An 18,605-nucleotide genomic window follows, 5' to 3' on the forward strand; every position below is an offset into this window, starting at 1 on the left:
TAAATCAAAATGGAATTTGAGGGGGAAACAAGGCACTTCACCCATTACGGTGCCCACTCTTCTTCCAACTCAAATTAATTTCCCCCCACTCCACGGAGTTCTCAAAATCTGGGAACCCCACTCAAGATCAGCCAAAATTCACAATCAATCCCCAGTCTTCCTAAACCGAACACTGTCCTTAGGCAAATTGTCTTTCTTCATCCGTCCTCTGATTTAATCCCCGCGGTAATTCCTTTCTTTGAAGAACTTGATTGCTTGTTTTGTATCTTCTTTCTTGGTTTGGAACTATATTCTTGACACAGAGGCAGGAAACAGGAGCTGTTTCCTTTAGTCAGAAATCAGTGGAAAACCGACTAAAGTTAAGATTTTTGAAGGGGTGATCCCTTAATTGATGTGGGAATGCATTTCTTGCCCATTAGCGTCAGTGGAACTGGAAAAGCAGTGGATAACATGCATGTGGGACTCATTTAGACCCCCCAGAACAGCCTTCACTGAGGCTGCTCATCCTGATGGATGTTCTGTGGTTTATGCTTAAGCCTTCCGCAGAACCAGAGGGAAGTAAGATGTCGGAGTGGAGCAGAAGATGTGGGTTCCAGGGCAGGATAGCCAAATGCTTCATCCTGCCAATCTAGATCTCACACTGAGGGAGAGAAGAGCAGGAGGAGGTGTGCTGCAGAGTTGTGTCCTCCTGGGCTTAAGTTTCGCCTGCTCCAAAGATGTGTAATGACATCTCTCAACAGATTGATTAGAAAACATCTACGCTGTTCATTATTGTCAGGGCTGGCATTAATGCCTCCGTATCCAACTCATTTATACAAATGACAAAAAGCACTGATTCTTATGGTACACCACTGGTCACAGGCTGCCAGTCTGAAAAGCAACCCTTCCCCAGCACCCTCTGTCTTCTACCTTCCAGCTAGTTCTGTACTCAAATAGTTAGTTCTCTCTGTATTCCATGAGATCTAACCTTGCTAACCAGTCTACAATGAAGAACCTTGTCAAACGCCTTACTGAAGTCCATATAGATCACGTCCACAACACTGCCTTCATCAATCCTCTTTGTTACCTCTTCAAGAAACTCAATCAAGTTTGTGAGACATGATTTCCCGTGCACAAACCCATGCTGACTATTCCTAATCAGTCCTTGCCTTTCCACATATATGTAAATCCCTTCCCTCAGGATTCCCTCCAACCACTTGCCCAACACCGATGCCAGGCTCAATTGTCTATAGTTCCCTGACTTTTCCTTACCATCTTTCTTAAATAGTGGCACCACGTTAACCAACCTCCAGTCTTCCGGCACCTCACCTATGACTATTGATGATATAAATATCTCTTGATTGCAGGGGGCCCAGCAATCACTTCCCTGGCTTCTTATAGAGTTCTAGCATACACCTGATCAGACCCTGGGGATTCAGCCCCCTTTATGCATTTTCTTTTAGATTAGATTACTTACAGTGTGGAAACAGGCCCTTCGGCCCAACAAGTCCACACTGACCAGCCGAAGCGCAACCCATTCCCCAACATTTACCCCTTCACCTAACACTGTGGGCAACTTAGCATGGCCAATTCACCTAACCTGCACATTTTTGGACTGTGGGAGGAAACTGGAGCACCCGGAGGAAACCCATGCAGACACGGGGAGAATGTGCAAACTCCACACAGTCAGTCGCCTGAGGCGTGAATTGAACCTGGGTCTCTGGCGCTGTGAGGTAGCAGTGCTAACCACTGTGCCACTGTCCCACACCTCCTTCTCAGTAATATGGACGTATTTCAAGATGCCACTATCTATTTCTCCACATTGTATATCCTCCATGTCCTTCTCCATAGTAAACACTGATGCAACATGCTCATTTTGTATCTCCCCATCTCCTGCGGTTCCACACATAGGCTGTCTTATTGATCTTTGAGGGGCCCAATTCTATCCCTTGTTACCCTTAATGTTTTTATAGAATACCCTTGGTTCTCCTTAACCCTATTTGCCAAAGCTATCTTACGTCCCCTTTTGGTATATCTGATTCCCTCTTAAGTATACTCATATAGGAATATACCATCTCTGGATTCTTGTTATCTCATTTCTAAAGCTTCCCAATTTCCAGCCGTCACTTTACCTGTGAACATTTGCCCCCAATCAACTTTTGAAAGTCCTTGCCTCATACCATCAAAATTGGCCTTTCTCCAATTTAGAACTTGAACTTTTAGATCCCGTCCCTCCTTTTCCATCACTATTTTAAAACTAATAGAATTATAGTCGCTGTCCCCAAAGTGCTCCCCACTGACACCTCAGTCACCTGCCCTGCCTTATTTCCCAAGAGTAGGTCAATGTTTGCACCTTCTCTAGTAGGTGCATCCACATACTGAATCAGAAAATTTTCTAGTACACAATTGACAAATTTCTCTCCATCTAAACCCTTAATACAATGTCAGTCCCAGTCTATATTTGTAAAGTTAAAAACCCCTACCATAACTACCCTATTATCCTTACAGATTGCTCAGATCGCCTTACAAATTTGTTTCTCAATTTCCTGTTGATTATTGGGTGGTCTATAATAAAATCACAAAATAGTGATCATCTCTTTTATATTTCTCAGTTCTACCCAAATAACTTTTCTGAACCTTTTTCCACAAATATCCTTAAGTATTGCTGTAATGAATTGAATTTATTGTCTCATATACCGAGGCACACTGAAAAGCTTTGTCTTGCGAGCAATATAGGCAGATCACACAGTTAAGTAGCATAGATAAGTAAATAATAAGTAAACAGCGGCATAAACAAAAACACAGGTACAGGCGAATGTTAAGAGTTTATGAGTCCATTCAGTATTCTAACAACAGTAGGGTAGAAACTGTTTCGAAACCAGCTGGTGCGTGTGTTCAGGCTTCTGTACCTTCACCCCGATGGTAGAGTTGTAGAAAAACATTGCCAGGGTGGGATGGATCTTTGAGAATGCTGGCAGCCTTTCCTTGACAGCAGGCCCTGTAGATGGATTCTATAGATGGGAGGTCGGCCTTTGTGATTGTCCAGGCTGAGTTCACCACTCTATGTAACCATCTCCGATCTTGAATGGTACAGTTGCCATACCAGGTAGTGATATATTCAGGCACAATGCTCTCAATGGCACACCTATAAAAGTTGGCAAGGGTATTTGCCGCCATGCCACATTTCCTCAGCTGCCTGAGGAAGAAGAGACGTTGTTAGGCCTTTGTAACCAACGTGTCCAAACGAAGAATCCAAGAAAGCTTGTTATGGATGACCATTCCTAGGAACAATACACTAAAACTTGCCTGGAAATAGGAAATGAATGCCGTCTGACAGAGCGCCACCCGCAAACAGCTGTACTTCCTGCATGAATGCCTAAGAAAACAGATACCACCTCAATGTCTTCAATACAAGCCTCCCCTTAACACCCCACTAGCCAAAAGGGTAGCAGAGCAAAATGGCTGCAGAATGCTTAGAGAAATGATTAATGATACCCACAACAGACTCCGTAAATACAACCGGGAAATTTTGCACCAAACATCTTTACTCACTCATGCAACAGACCATGAATGGACAGACACAATACAACAAGCCATAGGTATCAGACCGCGAAAAATACAGAAAATGAAAAAACTAGACCTGCATAAAAAAAAAGACAAACTTACAAAATGTAACAACGCTGACAACACAGAAGCATGGATAAAAAACTTATCTGACAGACCCTTAACAGACACTGTAAAAGCCGTCTTAGTAAGAGCATTAATTTACAAATTCCAGGATGCGGACAAGAAAGATTTCTTCGCAGCATTAGAAACAACACTGAAAGACAACCAACTTACAGAAGAAACCCAGCAAACCATCAGACAGACAGACGCACCAACATTAAGCAGGGAAAAGGAAGGAAACACACTCAATACACAAGAAGGGAAAGCACTAAAAAGATAAAAAAAAACCCACAGTTATCCTACCTGTGGACAAAGGATGCTTAACATTCATTTTAAATCAAAGAGACTACATTGAAAAAGCAAACCCACTACTTGCAGATACCAACACTTACCAACAAGTGTCGATAGATCCGACCCCACAATTAGAGAACCGAATCAGAGCCCTACTCAAAAAACTTAAGAAATCTGGAGATATAAATAAGACCGACTTCCAAAAGTGAAACCAGATGGATCCAACACACCATGCTTTTGCGGATTACCCAAAATTCACAAACGAGGAGCCCCCTCTCAGACCCATAGTCTCGCTACCTGGAACACCAATTTACAGATTGGCCAAGGAGCTACACCAAAGACTAAAACACTTAGCAGAAAACTCACGCCACTCCATCCACTCCACCCAAGAATTCCTGAAGACCATTAAAGACACCAAGATAGAAGATGATGAAATAATGGTCTCCTTTGATGTAACAGCCCTGTTTACATCAATCAACATCAACCTGGCCAAGGAAACACTTACTACAGTATTAGAAGACTCAAAGACACATACACCAAACACCACCAACTTCATCAGCAAGGACAGTATCGTCAAGCTAGTGGACCTATGCCGTATCACCCACTTCACCTTCAACAACAAACTCTACAGTCAAACCAACAGAACACACATGGGATCTCCGATATCAGGGTTCTTAGCAGAGACAGTAATGCAGAGACTCGAACAAACAGCTCTGCCAACCGTCGAACCCAAACTCTGGATCTGCTATGTGGATGACACCTTTGTCATCACTAAACGAAACAAGTTAGAGGAAACCTTCAAGACCACCAACAATACCCTTACTGGCATAAAATTCACTAAAGAGGAGGAAAACAACAACAAACTGCCATTCCTAGATGTCACAGTAGAGTGAACAGCCAATGGGGAACTTTAAACCATTGTCCACAGGAAAACAACATATACGGACCAAATATTGAACTACAGAAGCAATCATTCCAACATTCACAAACGAAGCTGCATCAAAACATTATTTCAACAAACCAACACACACTGCAGCACTTCGAAGAGCAGAAGAAAATTACCTCTAGAGCGTATTCAAAAGGAATGGGTACCCAGTGAACACAGTCTGCCAATTTCTCATCAATAAACCCAAACGTGCAGACAAAACACATTAAGAAACCCTAGCCACTCTGCCCTACATTAAAGACATCTTGGAAATGATTGCCAGACTACTCAGACCCCTGGGCATCATGGTAGCCCACAAACCCACCAACACACTAAAACAGCAGCTAATGAACTTGAAAGACCCTATACAGACAACAAGCAAAACTAATGCCATTTACAAAATACCATGCAAGAATTGTAACAAACACTACACTGGACAAACAGGCAGAAAACTAGCCACCAGGATACATGAACATCAACTAGCCACAAAACTACATGACCCTCTCTCACTAGTATCCTTTCATACAGACAAGGAAGGACACCACTTTGACTAACACAACACATCCATCCTCAGACAAGCCAAAGAGAGACACACACGAGAATTCCTAGAAGCATGGCATTTCAACCATAACTCTATCAACAAATACATTGACTTGGACCCCATTTACCACCCCCTGAGAAAAAGAACAGGAAATGATGTCACCATAGCAAATGACATCACCAGCCCAAGGAAACCCAAACATATAAATAGAAAGCAGGAAACACCAGCAGTCCTTCGTCTGGAGGCTCACTGAAGATATAACCTGGTATTGTGATGAAACGTCAGCGAGCAAACCTACATCCACTTTCTATACTCATTCCACCTCTGTGCTATTAATGTGTTGGGGCATAAATAACATCCCGCCAAAAGTCAATAGTGAGTTCTTTGGTTTTTCCGGCATTGAGAGCTAGGTTGTTCTCAGTGCACCATTTTTCTAGGTCTTCCATCTCCTATCTGGAGTCTGTTTCGCTGTCATCTGAGATTCGATGGTGGTGTCATTGGCAAACTTGTAAATGGCATTAGTCTGGTGTTTGGTGATGCAGTCATGGGTATGCAGTGAATACAGTAGGAGGCGGAGTACACACCCCTGGGGGCTCCAATGTTGAGTGTTAGTGAGGATGAAATATTGTCCCCAGTCTTCACTGATTGTGGCTTGTGTGTCAGGAAACTGAGAGTGGGGCTTAATCCAAGATCACTAAGTTTAGTAATCAATCTCGAGGGGACAATAGTGTTGAACTGTAGTCAATGAGTAGGGATTGTTCTTGGTGTCAAGATGTTTTAGGGAGGAGTGAAGGGCAAGTGATATGGCATCTGATGTGGATCTGTTGGTCCGATACGCAAATTGGAGTGGGTCAAGACTAGTGGGGAGGCTGGAGTTGATTAATGCCTTGACCAGCCTTTCAAAGCACTTCATGACCACCGAAGTTAGGGCCACTGGGCTGTAGTCATTGAGACATGCTGCATGAGCCTTCTTAGGCACAGGGATCATGTTGGCCCTCTTGAAACATGCAGGGACGTTGGCCTACTGCAGGGAGAGGTTGAAGATGTCCAAGAAGACCTCTACCAGTTGATCTGTGCATGCTCTGAGTGCATGGCCTGCTACTCCGTCTGGTCCCATTGCTTTCCTTGGATTCACATGAAGTAAAACTGATCTGACGTCTGATGCAGTGACTGTTGGGATAGGTTTGTCAGGACTTGTCGGAATAGGCGTTACCTCTCCGCCAAACTTCTGTTCAAAGTGAGCATAAAAAGCCTTGAGATGATCTGGGAGGGATGTGTCATCATCTGCTGTCTTTCACTGACTCTTTTCAGAACCTGTGATGTCATTCAGTCCTTGCCATAGTCACTGGGTGTCTGTCTGGGTCTCTAGTTTGGTTCAGTATTGGTCCTTGGTTGTCTTAATGGCTCTGTGAAAGTTATATTTGGATTCCTTATATTTGAGTGGGTCTCCTGATCTGAAGGCCTCACGCTTGATTTTAGCAGATTCTCTATGTCCTGATTAACCCAGGGTTTCCTGTTGGGGAACATCCAGATTGACTTCCTTGGTACACAGTCCTTCACACCAAGTCCCTTAGAGAGTCCCCTATTGCAATTGATTGCTTTGAACCTGATGGGCCTGCTTGTTACATTGGAGCATTTCTTGGTACCAGAAACGCGGCCGTTTGTGCTATATTCCCCTTAGAGTCCACTACCCCCACATTTTCCAAAACATCATACTTGTTGAGATGGGGATAGCCACAGGGGACTCCTGCCCTACCTGCCTCCCTCTCCTACCTTTCCTGGAGGTAACCCATCTACATGACTGTATCTGCAGCTTTTCTCCCTTTCAATGATGGCTGTACATCACACCCGCTAGGTCCTGTAAATTCCTATTGTCTCAACTGCCGCTCCAACCGATCCATGTGGTCTAATAGGATTCACAATCTAACACATTGCAGACGTAATCATCAGTAACATAGAAACTCTCCCTAATCTCCCACATTGGACAAGAAGAGCATGTCACTCTACCCAAGGCCATCTTTGCTCTTTAACTTTCTACACACCCAGAAAATAGAACTTACTGCTCTAAAAAAAAACACTGCTCCAGTTATACTTTTAAAATTTAGTCAAGAGACAGATCTCAATAAAACATGTAATCAAAAAAGAACTCAGTCTACTCACTATTGCCGATTTACAGCGAGGTTACACCTAAAAACTATGCACTTATCTTCTCCTATGCTGTGAGCTTTCACACACAGGTTCCTCCAAGATCAGCTATGATTTTGCTGTTTGTTAATTTTTTCTCGATACACTCCGATGTCCAGAGATACTTGAAGTCAAACAGCAAAGGCAGTAACTGTGCAGATTCCCATCTGTGTCAGACAGCAATGTTGGCTTCTTTCTCTGACCATGTGCTTGCTGCCTTTGTGTGTCTTCCTCCTTTTTAAAGTGCCATTGTTTTGATCTTTGGTGTGAGTACAATTTGAGTGTAACTGCACAATTAAGATCATGGGAAAAATTTCTGTTTATGATACCTGCCTTTTATTTCAACATTTTATTTACTGCCAGTTTTAAAATGGCAAAGATATAAAATCATGATAGGTGAAGGATATACTCATTTTTCCAGAATAAAGGACAGAGTGATCACTAAAACACTAGCGAAAATCTAGACTATCTGGAACAAATACAGATGTTTGATTTGCTATGTCTGCATAAACCACTGGTTCTAATATTATGCTGTCTGTAGTGTAATGCCCTAATTGTTTTAAAACAACCTTTCCCCGATTTAGCATTTCTTACAGGTAGGTTTGCATTATTAAACACTCAGAGTTCATTGAAATCATAAGCCTTTGGTTGTTTTGATTTGTATATTTACTGTTCAATGTTTTATTTTCTAATATTTTACTTTAAGTTCCAGTAAAATGTGCTGTTACAATGCTTGTGAAAAATGTGTGAAATATAAGGTTGAACATTTATAATGTTTGCCCTGCCTCGATTATGCCTGAAAATTGTGATGTCAGATTTAGATTTTAATAAGTGAACTTCTCATGTGCAATGTCATAGGAGTGGCCTACTTTCTTAAACGTGGGTCCAAAAGTTTGATAATGGCACTCCTTTATTCAGATGCAAAATGTCTGTCTCGGTATTCAATATGGGTGCTTGCTCATTTCATTTGTAAGTATGGCACCTGCGATATTGTTAACAGAAGAAAGTGACTCATGCCTGAGGCTGACATATGAATAGGGGCCTCAATGCCTGTTTGAGAGCTATATTTTATATGTTTTCAGTTGAATAGCTTTTAAGTGGCTGCTACAGGCCACCACCAAATACATGAGTTTAAGAATTTGAATGTTAATCAGTGAAGTGCAGAATTCCTTCACATGACTCCAGTGTGATTTTAATCAGTTCCTCCCTCCCAATTACTTTCCCCACCACAAAAATTCTCCTCTCCTTCTCAGTCACTTCGCCATCCTTTCCCACGCAGTTCCATCTCACACCATTCTTCACCTGACATCAATGCTTTATGCTCCTTCTTGATCACTTCCTCCAATAAGCTACCTGAGTGTTATTTTTGACAAACTTTACAACAGTTGTTTTTTAAAAAAAAAGTCACAATTCCTGTCTCAGAGATCAGCATCTGAAGCTTTATGCTTTACCTTGATTCTTTGAATTTTATGGCTAGATTATCTTAACAGCAACTGCTATCTCTCACCCCAATGCAGTATTTCATTGAAATTGATTTTGATCTCACAAAAGCAAGTAATCTGCTATTTGTTGGAACATTGAATAACTTTGTTGAAGTGAGTGGAGAATATGCCCAGTAAGCATGTCTATGCATTTTCAATATCATTGGATGTCCCAAAACACTTTACAACCAGTTACGTGCTTTTAAACTCAGATTAGCATTATATTTATTGTTTGTTCAAGTTCTGTTCAGCTGTAATTTAACTTGTGTACTGTAATAATTTATTCTGAAATGTTAAAGAACTTATGAGTGATGTCTTAAAGGGGAATTATCATTTCTTGTCTGTATTATAATTTACTGTTGCAAAATTTAATGAAAAAATTATTTGGTTTCAGTGATTGTATACTCCAAGCTGAAGTTCCAGAAACAGAAACCGAAGAGGGGAATTGGATTAAGCCTTTTACTTGTCAGTTTCCTGAAGGCTCAACTTTGCCATTTAGGAGTGAAACCATCAGGAGCATAACATGCTGCATTATCTTCTGTTCATTCTGTCCAATTTCAGTATCAGCAAATGTTACATTAATTGATCAGGACAGGAGCAGGTAAAAAATATCAGTACACGGAAGTGCATGCATATTATAGAGTTGTTGGATTTTAATGCATATAAATAAATTGATAAAAAGAAATATGTGCCAGCAACTGAAATAGTAGTAAACCACATCCTTTACTTGACAAAATACCAATTTCTAGAGAGCCAATTTGGTTGACTATGTTAAGTTATTACTGGATTAGTGGTGCTGGAAGAGCACAGCAGTTCAGGCAGCATCCAACGAGCAGCGAAATCGACGTTTCGGGCAAAAGCCCTTCATCAGGAAGGGCTTTTGCCCGAAACGTCGATTTCGCTGCTCGTTGGATGCTGCCTGAACTGCTGTGCTCTTCCAGCACCACTAATCCAGTATTTGGTTTTCAGCATCTGCAGTCATTGTTTTTACCTATGTTAAGTTATTATCCAATGATCATTTTTATGGACCCTGAAGTGTTCAGTGATGATAATAATAGTTGAATAGACTTCTTCAAAGAAGTCTATTCATATGAAAACAGATCCAATGTCAACGTTGGGATAATAAACCTTCATTTGGTAATGTATGATTTTTTTGAATGGATGCATCCAGGATTTGGCCAAACTACATTCTTTCATTGCTGGCGCCTAACGCTGCTGTCCTTTAGAATTCCCCGAGATCTGTGCAGATCTGGACTGGATATGCTTGACTTCTTTGCAAATACTGTGAAGAATAAATAATTTGAATGTTCCTGTAATGATTAGAACTAGGTTGATCTTGTTGACTATAAGATCCTTGCTTGGGGTTATTTACCTGGGCCATTCAGGAAGCCCAGGCTGACCAATATAAACAGGGGATTTAGAATCTCCTCAGTTCAGGGCACTGACTTTGAGCTGACTAGGCAAAAGGATTCCTGATGAAGGGTTTTTGCCCGAAACGTCAATTTTCCTGCTCCTTCGATGTTGCCTAACCTGCTGTGCTTTTCCAGCACCACTCTGATCTAAACTCTGAGTTGACTGGCCATTGCCAGTGTCCTGTGTACAAGTAAATAAAGGGTGACTTTGTGACAGGATACTGCTTCTGTGCAGTTATTTCATTGCAGAAAACGTAAATGTGATGATCTCTAAACTACTCCGGATATCAAACCCTGTTTATGGCTTTACAAAGGAAAGCTGAAGTACTTTCTGAAATAAAAACAATGGGCTGTTCATCCTGTATGGATTTGGCAGAGCACAGAATAGCTTGAATGTAATGGTTGTAATGCTATCCTGAAGTCACCACTCTCTTTCTTTATAACTAATTTGAGGCTAATTTAAAATCACACAATACCAGGTTATAGTCTAACAGGTTTATTTGTAAGTACTAGCTTTTGGAGCACGACTCCTTCACCAGGGACTAGTTTGACCATGACTGTCAAAGAAGGGGAGAAACTAATTTACAGTAGATAGGATTGCATGGACAGGCTTGGGATAAAACCTCCAATCGTTCAGGTAGACAATAGCTAATTCCAAATCCCTCATCCTTATTAGCTAGCTTTGCTCCATATTCCTTGGTACATTTACCTAATGAATATCTTTTGATCCTAGTCATGAAAATTTGGACTGATACAGTATTGAAATAATTAGGCTGTTGCAACACTTTGTATGTTAAAGTGCTTTACTCAGGTTGGATTATTAAAAGTTTGCCCTTGAAATTTGATTTATTGTGCAATGCTTTTGACAAACTATACTATTGTCCTGATGCAGGTTCACCTTACCTGTCTCGGTATCTGCAGATAATTGCCTGTTATCTATATATAGATATATTGCCCTCCACAGTACAGACCAACATATTGTTCTCAAAACTGGTAAGTGTTCATAAAATTATTCTTTTATCAAACTAAATTAACATTAACCCTACTAATTTCCACAGGTGCTAACTGACTTGTTGAATACTTCCAGTATTTTCTCTTTTGGTAACCATAGTGCTGCTGGACTATCTCAATAGACCAGTTGGAAGGTAGTTTGGGTAACATATAGACAGAGGTAGGCCATCCATCCCATCATTCCAACTCTGCCATTCAACATGATCATACCCGATCCTTTATCTCAATACCATATCCCCATTCTGTCCCCTTATCCCTAAACAAATATAGTTTCTAGAAATCTAGAAATACATTCCGCGACTTCACCTCCGCAGCCTTTTGTGGAAGAGATTCCATGAGTTCACCACCTATTAATTAACCCCTTATCATTGCACAAATCTAAATTTAGCTCTAATCTGCCCTTAAGTTGGTTCCTCAATGTATTGGTCTAAAAATCTATAATGTAAGCCACAGTACTAATGCAAATGTGGTTTGACCAGACTATAGTTCAAAAGTATTAAATATATGCCAGAGACCTGACCTTCCCTTTCTTTACCTTACCTCACCTCTTGTTTCAGAGTGCTCACTGTGCCTGCTGTTCTGAGTGATGCTGACTCCCTGTCTTAGGATCCTGCTTCTCTCCAGGTGCAGCTTTACTTCCCCTATTAGAGTTTTCATTGTGAGACGATGAGGTAACTAGAAACACATTAGCCTTCATTTCCTTTGTTTCCAGCCCAGACAGCTCTGAACAATCAGTTTATCTCCAATCCCTGTGTGTCAGATTTAGCTGGAATATCTACACAGTGCAGAAGCTTTCAGAAATATGATCATGTGATCAACCTCAGCCATTTTTGAGTTCAGCAATGTTAGCCATTTTAAAAAGAAATAGATTTAAACCCAAATATGTGAAACCCAACTGTGGAGGTTTAATTTGAGATTTCTGTTCATGTCCTCTGATACACCTCCAAGTAAAAGCACTTCTAAGTAGCAAAAATAACAATATTACTGAATTTGCATTCATTTGAAATGGGACGTGACAAAGGCAATATTTTAAATTTAAATAAGGATAACTGTATGGGCATGAAAGCTGAACTAGCTGATGCTAATTGGGATACCAAGCTAAAAGATCAATATTAAAGGGGCTATATTATAATACTTAAAATAGTACATTCCAACTGTAAAGAACAATTCCAAGAGAGGACCCACCATCTGTAGTTAATTAAAGAGTCATTGAAAACTTAAGTAAAAAAGCAAATAATCGCAAAAATGAGCAGCAGATAAGAGAGTTGGTCAGAATATACAGAACTGCAGCAAATGTCAAAAAAAAGGAGGAAGATATTATAGTATGGGAACAAGCTAGGTGGAAACATAAAAACAGTAAGAGTTTCCACAAATATCTAAAAAGGAACAAAGGAAGTAAAGTGAGTATTGGTCATCCAGGAAGCGAGTGTGGAGCCTGAATAGGAAATAAGGAAATGATAGGCAAAATGAGTGAATATTTTGTTTCTGTCTTCAAATAGGTGGCTAATGGTGTATGTTAATTGATGTTAACTTTCCAAAATTTGTTAGATTCTGGAAAGCTTCTATCAGACTGGAAGTAGCAAATATAACCCCTCTATTTAGGAAGAGAATGAGGCAGGAAACAATAAAGTACAGCCCAGCCACCTTGAGGACTGTCTTGAGTCTTTTTTTGATTGGTAGGGTGAGCTGAGGTCTCAGAAGGCAATGTCTACTGACACCAGAACAGCAGAGCACTCCCTCAGAAACACGCACAGCTTCAGACCCACTATGTCATAGCATTATGAGCAAGGTGCTTCTGGAGATTTTGTGACGAGCTAACAGCTTATTTAAGCCAGATGTTGGTGAAGTATTAATTGATGGAACAAAGGTAACATTTGAGCATTATGGTGCTAGATGTGAGTTATGTTTTCCGGATCACAAAGTCACAAAGCAGATGCTTTACAATGTTGTTATTATTGTTGTCTTTCTCTTTTTTTCTTCATCTGTTTTGTAAATAACTTGCAATTATTTTCTGAATCCATTTTAATTTTCCTGTAATCATTTTCAATCACTGGCAAAGTTGAAAGTGTAGTCATGGATGCAAATAACTTTCCCCTATTAAGTGTCAATAATATTTTGAGTGAATCCATTGGTTCTGTAAATTTCAGGTTACAAGAACTTTAAGTAAGATACATTATAAAAGTCAGAAACTCCAGTTCTCTCTTTACAAACTATCATGCTGCTTGTAATGTGATACTACATTGTGCCATCCATCCCTCAAGTAAACCGTGAATTTTTTTCCAGTACTAATAAACAATAATAACTTATTGGCTTTTCCTCATAATATTTTATGTTCTTTTCAGGAACTAATGCAAGCAAACATGACAGTATTGGAAAAGTTATTCTACAACCCTATTACACTCCTGCGGCATCCACACGCAGTTCATCTACCATCACCAGATTCTCTCCTTCCACTTCTTCTTTTGAGGAATCTGTTACAGGTGAACTATTGCCATTCTCAAAAATTGAATCTAAACTTGTCCAATTTTAATTTTTGCGTTTCATCTGGACTGACAAAGAATGATAAAATTTGACCTCTGACCCAGTTGGGCTCATGGTGACAAGGCTAAGGCTATGGACCCGGCCAGGAGGGATCCTGTCATACCAACAGTGGGGACAGTAAGGACATAGAGTTTCTGTATGCTCAGAGCAGGCCAATGCTGTACTTAAAGCACCTACAGGGTCCTATCTGATAAGAGGTCTTTCCATTGATATTACTTGAGCTGGCTAAGTAGCTTAGGTTATTGGCAGCTGAAAATAAACACCAGAACTGCATCATGTATAATTGATGGCTGTGACACTGTCACTGACTAGCAATCCAAGTGCTTTGACTAGTGCTCTGTGGATATGGATTAAAATCCCACCATGATCAGTTGAGGGTATAAGGAACTGGCAGAGGAGCTGAGGCCTTGTGCAAATCAAGGTAGGCAAGAGGGGTTGACTGGTCTATTCCTACTTTTAGTTCTTATGTTCTTCTGACATATAGACTTATAACTTATATATAGATGATTTGGAGTTGGGGACCACATGTTGTGCGTCAAAGTTTGCAGATGACACTAAGATGAGTGGCAGAGCAAAGTGTGCAGAGTACTGTGAAACTTTGCAGAGGAACATAGATACTTTAAGTGAGTGGGCAAAGGTCTAGCAGATGAGTACAATGTTAATACATGTGGAATCATGCATTTTAGTAAAAGTAAGAAGAACCACTACTTGAATGGTAAAAAGTTGTAGCATGCTGCTGTGCAGAGGGACCTGAGTGTCCTTGTGCATGAATCCCAGCAGGTTGATCTGCAGGTACAACTTGTAATTAGGAAGGCAAATGGAATTTTGTCCTTCATTGCTAAAAGGATTGAGTTTAAAAGCAGGGAGGTCATGTTCCAGCTGGACAGGATGCCGGTGAGGCTACACCTGGAGTCCTAAGTGCAGTTTTGGTCTCCTTACTTGAGAAAGAATGTACTGGCACTGGAGAGGGTGTAGAGAAAGTTCCCTAGGTTGATTCCGGAGTTGAGGGAGTTGGCTTATGAGGAGAGACTGAATAGACTGAGATTATATTCATTGGAATTTAGAAGAATAAGGGGGAATCTTATCGAAACATATGAAATTATAAAGGGAATAGATAAGATAAAGTAGAAGGATGTTTCAGGTGAAACTAAGACTAAAGGGCATAGCCTCAAAATTAGGAGTAGGAGATTTAGGACTGAATTGAGAAGGAACTTCTTCACTCAGAGGATTTTGAATCTATGTTGATTCCCTGCCAAGTGAAGTAGTTGACGCTACTTCAGTAAACGTTTTTAAAAACTAATGTAGTTTTTTTGAACAATAAAGGAATTAAAGGTTTACAGTGAGAGGGTGGATAACTGGAGCTGAGTCCACAAAGGGGCGGAGCAGGCTCAACGGGCCAGATGGCCTACTCCTGCTCTTCGTTCTTATGTTCTTGTTACCTTATGACAGCTGGTGGAATTTAATTTCGATTAATACATCAGGAATATAAAACTAGTATCAGGAAAGGTAGTCTTTAAACTATCACTGATTCTTGTAGATTTAGGAAGGACACACCACTTTTTCCTGCACTGCCCTATATGTGTCTCCAGACCCACAGCAAGGTGGTTGACAATTAACTGCCTTCTGCAATGGCTTAACAAGCCACTCAGTCTGAAGTCAGTTACAGATGGATAACAAGAAACAAGACCTTGCTAGAAATGCCTCCATCACTTGAAAGACTGAAGACAATTGCCTGTAAAGTAAGTTAAAGTAAAACAAAATGGAAGTCAAAAGAGGCAGTCAAGCACTTAATAAAATCTATATAGTAGGAATGATAGTTCCTGAGAAAATGGGGACAAAGTGTATATCCTGTACCTATTTCAGGTTTTTGGAAAAAAAAAGGTCTTGCCTTTCATTAGCTGTTCATAAGACCTGAAAAGTATGAAGTTGAACTGAATATTGCTGAACATTGTAATGTGTTTTATGATGCCATAGTATGTTTGGTTACGAAGCCGAATGATATTTTATCCAATTTATTAAATATGTCAATTTTATTAATGACTAGGCATTATGACTATGGCTATGCTCCTCAAGCGCCATGTTAGAAGTGATAGGACCATAGATAGCTTTTAAAATGTAATAAAGTTGTTTGTTTTCAAAAGGGAATGTTCAGGAACTGAGTTTTTGATTTATTCACCTTTTTCGATATTTTACATGTTCTTTAGTTTTGTCAGTGATTGTCTCAAGCATGAAATTTTCTGAGATTTGATCTGCCATTAAGCATAACCTATCCCATTGCCTTTTCTTTATTAAACTATTTATATTTGTTTAGTTATCATTGGTGCTTGGTGATGTTGTTTCTGTATACAATTTGCTGCACAATATTGCACTGTATCTCCTTGCTTATGCAATTAGATTCAGTATTTCATGGTTATTACAGATTAAATCACAAACTGAATTTGCAAAACATATTTCTGTTTCTTTAAAAAGTAAATTTTTTGCTTTGCTGAGGCATAACACAATTGTATTAATTTTATAAAGCCCATGAAATGCATATCTTGTTTATTACAGATAGTTCTAGAAATGCAGATTCCAAAGTAGAAAAGAAGGACACAGAGAGTGAAGCTGAGCTATTAGGCAGGAAGAACTATTTGGGAGATCTCCTGTTTTCTGCTGAGAATATTACTGAAGATATTTTCTATCAAAGGGTTCTGAATGCAGTACGGACTTGGTTCACTCTTTTTGGTTGGCCAAATGGCATGAATCCTGTTTCTATACCAGAGTCGCTGCGAAGGTAAGTATCACAAATGATTAAGTCTTGTGGTATTGGAGAATTGTAATTATCATTCTTCAATAAGTCCATCAATGTTTGAATAGTTAGATCAAGCCTTGAGCAAGAAAGGTAAAACCTGTGTTTAACATACACATTTCCCAACATCCAGGGGTCTCAATGTATTTCGTGATGTAAGGAAATGAGGCAGCATATAAATAAATGATGAGGTAATCTATCTGAAGTGGCATACACTGAGGGGTGATTATTAGTCAGGATGCCACTGTGTCATCAAAGGGTGCTTGTTGTGTACGAGAAGGATTTCCGGACTATTATTTAGTATTTCACTAAAAGGACTGCTTGTCAAGTAATGTATCAGTATTTCACTGAGGTATCAGCCTAGATTATTGAATGGACTTTCTGGCAGTGTCAGAGAGTTGAATCAGAAAGTGTTGAGATGGGCTGTGGGTACATTTGTATGGGAGGGTGGTCAGGAGATTTGGGTCAGCTGGGATGTCAGGCCAGGGGTTGAAGGTCTCCAGAGGGTCTGGGGGGGAGTTGTGGATTTGACCTGGGCATTAGCCAGACTTTGGGTTGATGTGTGAGTAGGAAAATCCAGTAGGAGAAAGAAAGGACTTCAGATGCTGGAGATCAGAGTCAGGAGTGTGCTGCTAGGAAAGCACAGCAGGTCAGGCAGCATCTGAGGAGCAGGAAAATCGACGTTTCAGGCATACGTCCTTCATCAAGAATGAGACTCGTGTGTCAGGGCTGAGAGATAAATGGGTGGGAGGTGGGGTGGGTAGCTGAGAAAGCAATAGGTCAATGAAGGTGAGGGAGAAGGTGGTAGATCAGAGGGAGAAGTAGTGGACAGGTCTGGAGTGCGGTACCAAATTAGAGGCTTGGGACTGGGATAATAAGGTGGGGGGGGGGTGGGTGGAGGAGGGGAAATGAGGAAGATGTTGAAATCCACATTTATCTTGTGTGGTTACAAGGTCCCAAGGTGGAATATGAGGCGTTCCTCTTCCAGGCCTCGGGTGGTAACGGTTTGGCAGTGGAGGTGCCCAATAACTGCATTTCCTTGATGGAGTGGGAGGGGGGGAGTGGGTGTGGGTGTCCCAGAGATGTTCTCTGAAACGATCCGCAAAAAGGTGTCCTGTCTCCCCGATGTAGAGGAGACCGCACTGGGTGCAATGGATGTAGGAGAGGACATTGTTAGAGGTACAGGTAAATTTCTGACGGATGTGGAAGAATCTCTTGGGACATTTGACAGAGGTGAGGGGAGTGGTGTGGGTGCTGGTTTTGCACTTGCTGCAGTGGCAGGGAAAGGTGCCAGGAGTTGGGTATGGGCTGGTGGGGGGCGTGGACCTGACGAGGGAGTCACGGAGGGAATGGTTCCCTCCCTACACCGATAAGCGTTCCGGAGAGAACAACTCCACTGCCGCATGGCTGAACACTTCAACTCCCCCTCCCACTCCATCAAGGACATGCAGGTCCTGGGCCACTTCCACTGCCAAACCGTTACCATCCAACGCCTGGAGGAAGAATGCCTCATATTCCGCCTTGGGACCCTGCAGACACACAGGATAAATGTGGATTTCAACAGCTTCCTCATTTCCCCTCTCCCATATTATTCCAGTCCCACGTCTTCAACTCGGCATCGCCCTCTAGACCTGTCCGTCACTAATCCCCCCCACGCCCCTCCCCCCACCCCTTCTCCCTCTGACCTATCACTTTATCCCTCACGTTCATCCACCTGTCACTTTCTCAGCTACCCACACCACCTCCCACCCATTTATCTCTCAGCCCCGGCCCACAAGCCTCATTC

At 41.1% G+C, this 18,605-nt stretch overlaps 1 protein-coding gene across 1 annotated transcript in view; it reads left to right on the forward strand.

Moving 5' to 3' along the window:
* The window catches only part of LOC140486199 (cilia and flagella-associated protein 47-like), a 482,883-nt gene that overhangs the window by 114,166 nt on the left and 350,112 nt on the right, over positions 1-18,605 (forward strand). Inside the window, exons 27-30 of the mRNA XM_072584990.1 lie at positions 9,462-9,668; positions 11,372-11,472; positions 13,833-13,970; positions 16,582-16,804. Coding sequence (XP_072441091.1) covers positions 9,462-9,668; positions 11,372-11,472; positions 13,833-13,970; positions 16,582-16,804 — 669 coding nt within the window. The remainder of the gene's footprint in view (positions 1-9,461; positions 9,669-11,371; positions 11,473-13,832; positions 13,971-16,581; positions 16,805-18,605) is intronic.

Source organism: Chiloscyllium punctatum, chromosome 15 (genome assembly GCF_047496795.1).
Source record: "Chiloscyllium punctatum isolate Juve2018m chromosome 15, sChiPun1.3, whole genome shotgun sequence".
In the NCBI taxonomy this organism is placed as follows: Eukaryota; Metazoa; Chordata; class Chondrichthyes; order Orectolobiformes; family Hemiscylliidae; genus Chiloscyllium; species Chiloscyllium punctatum.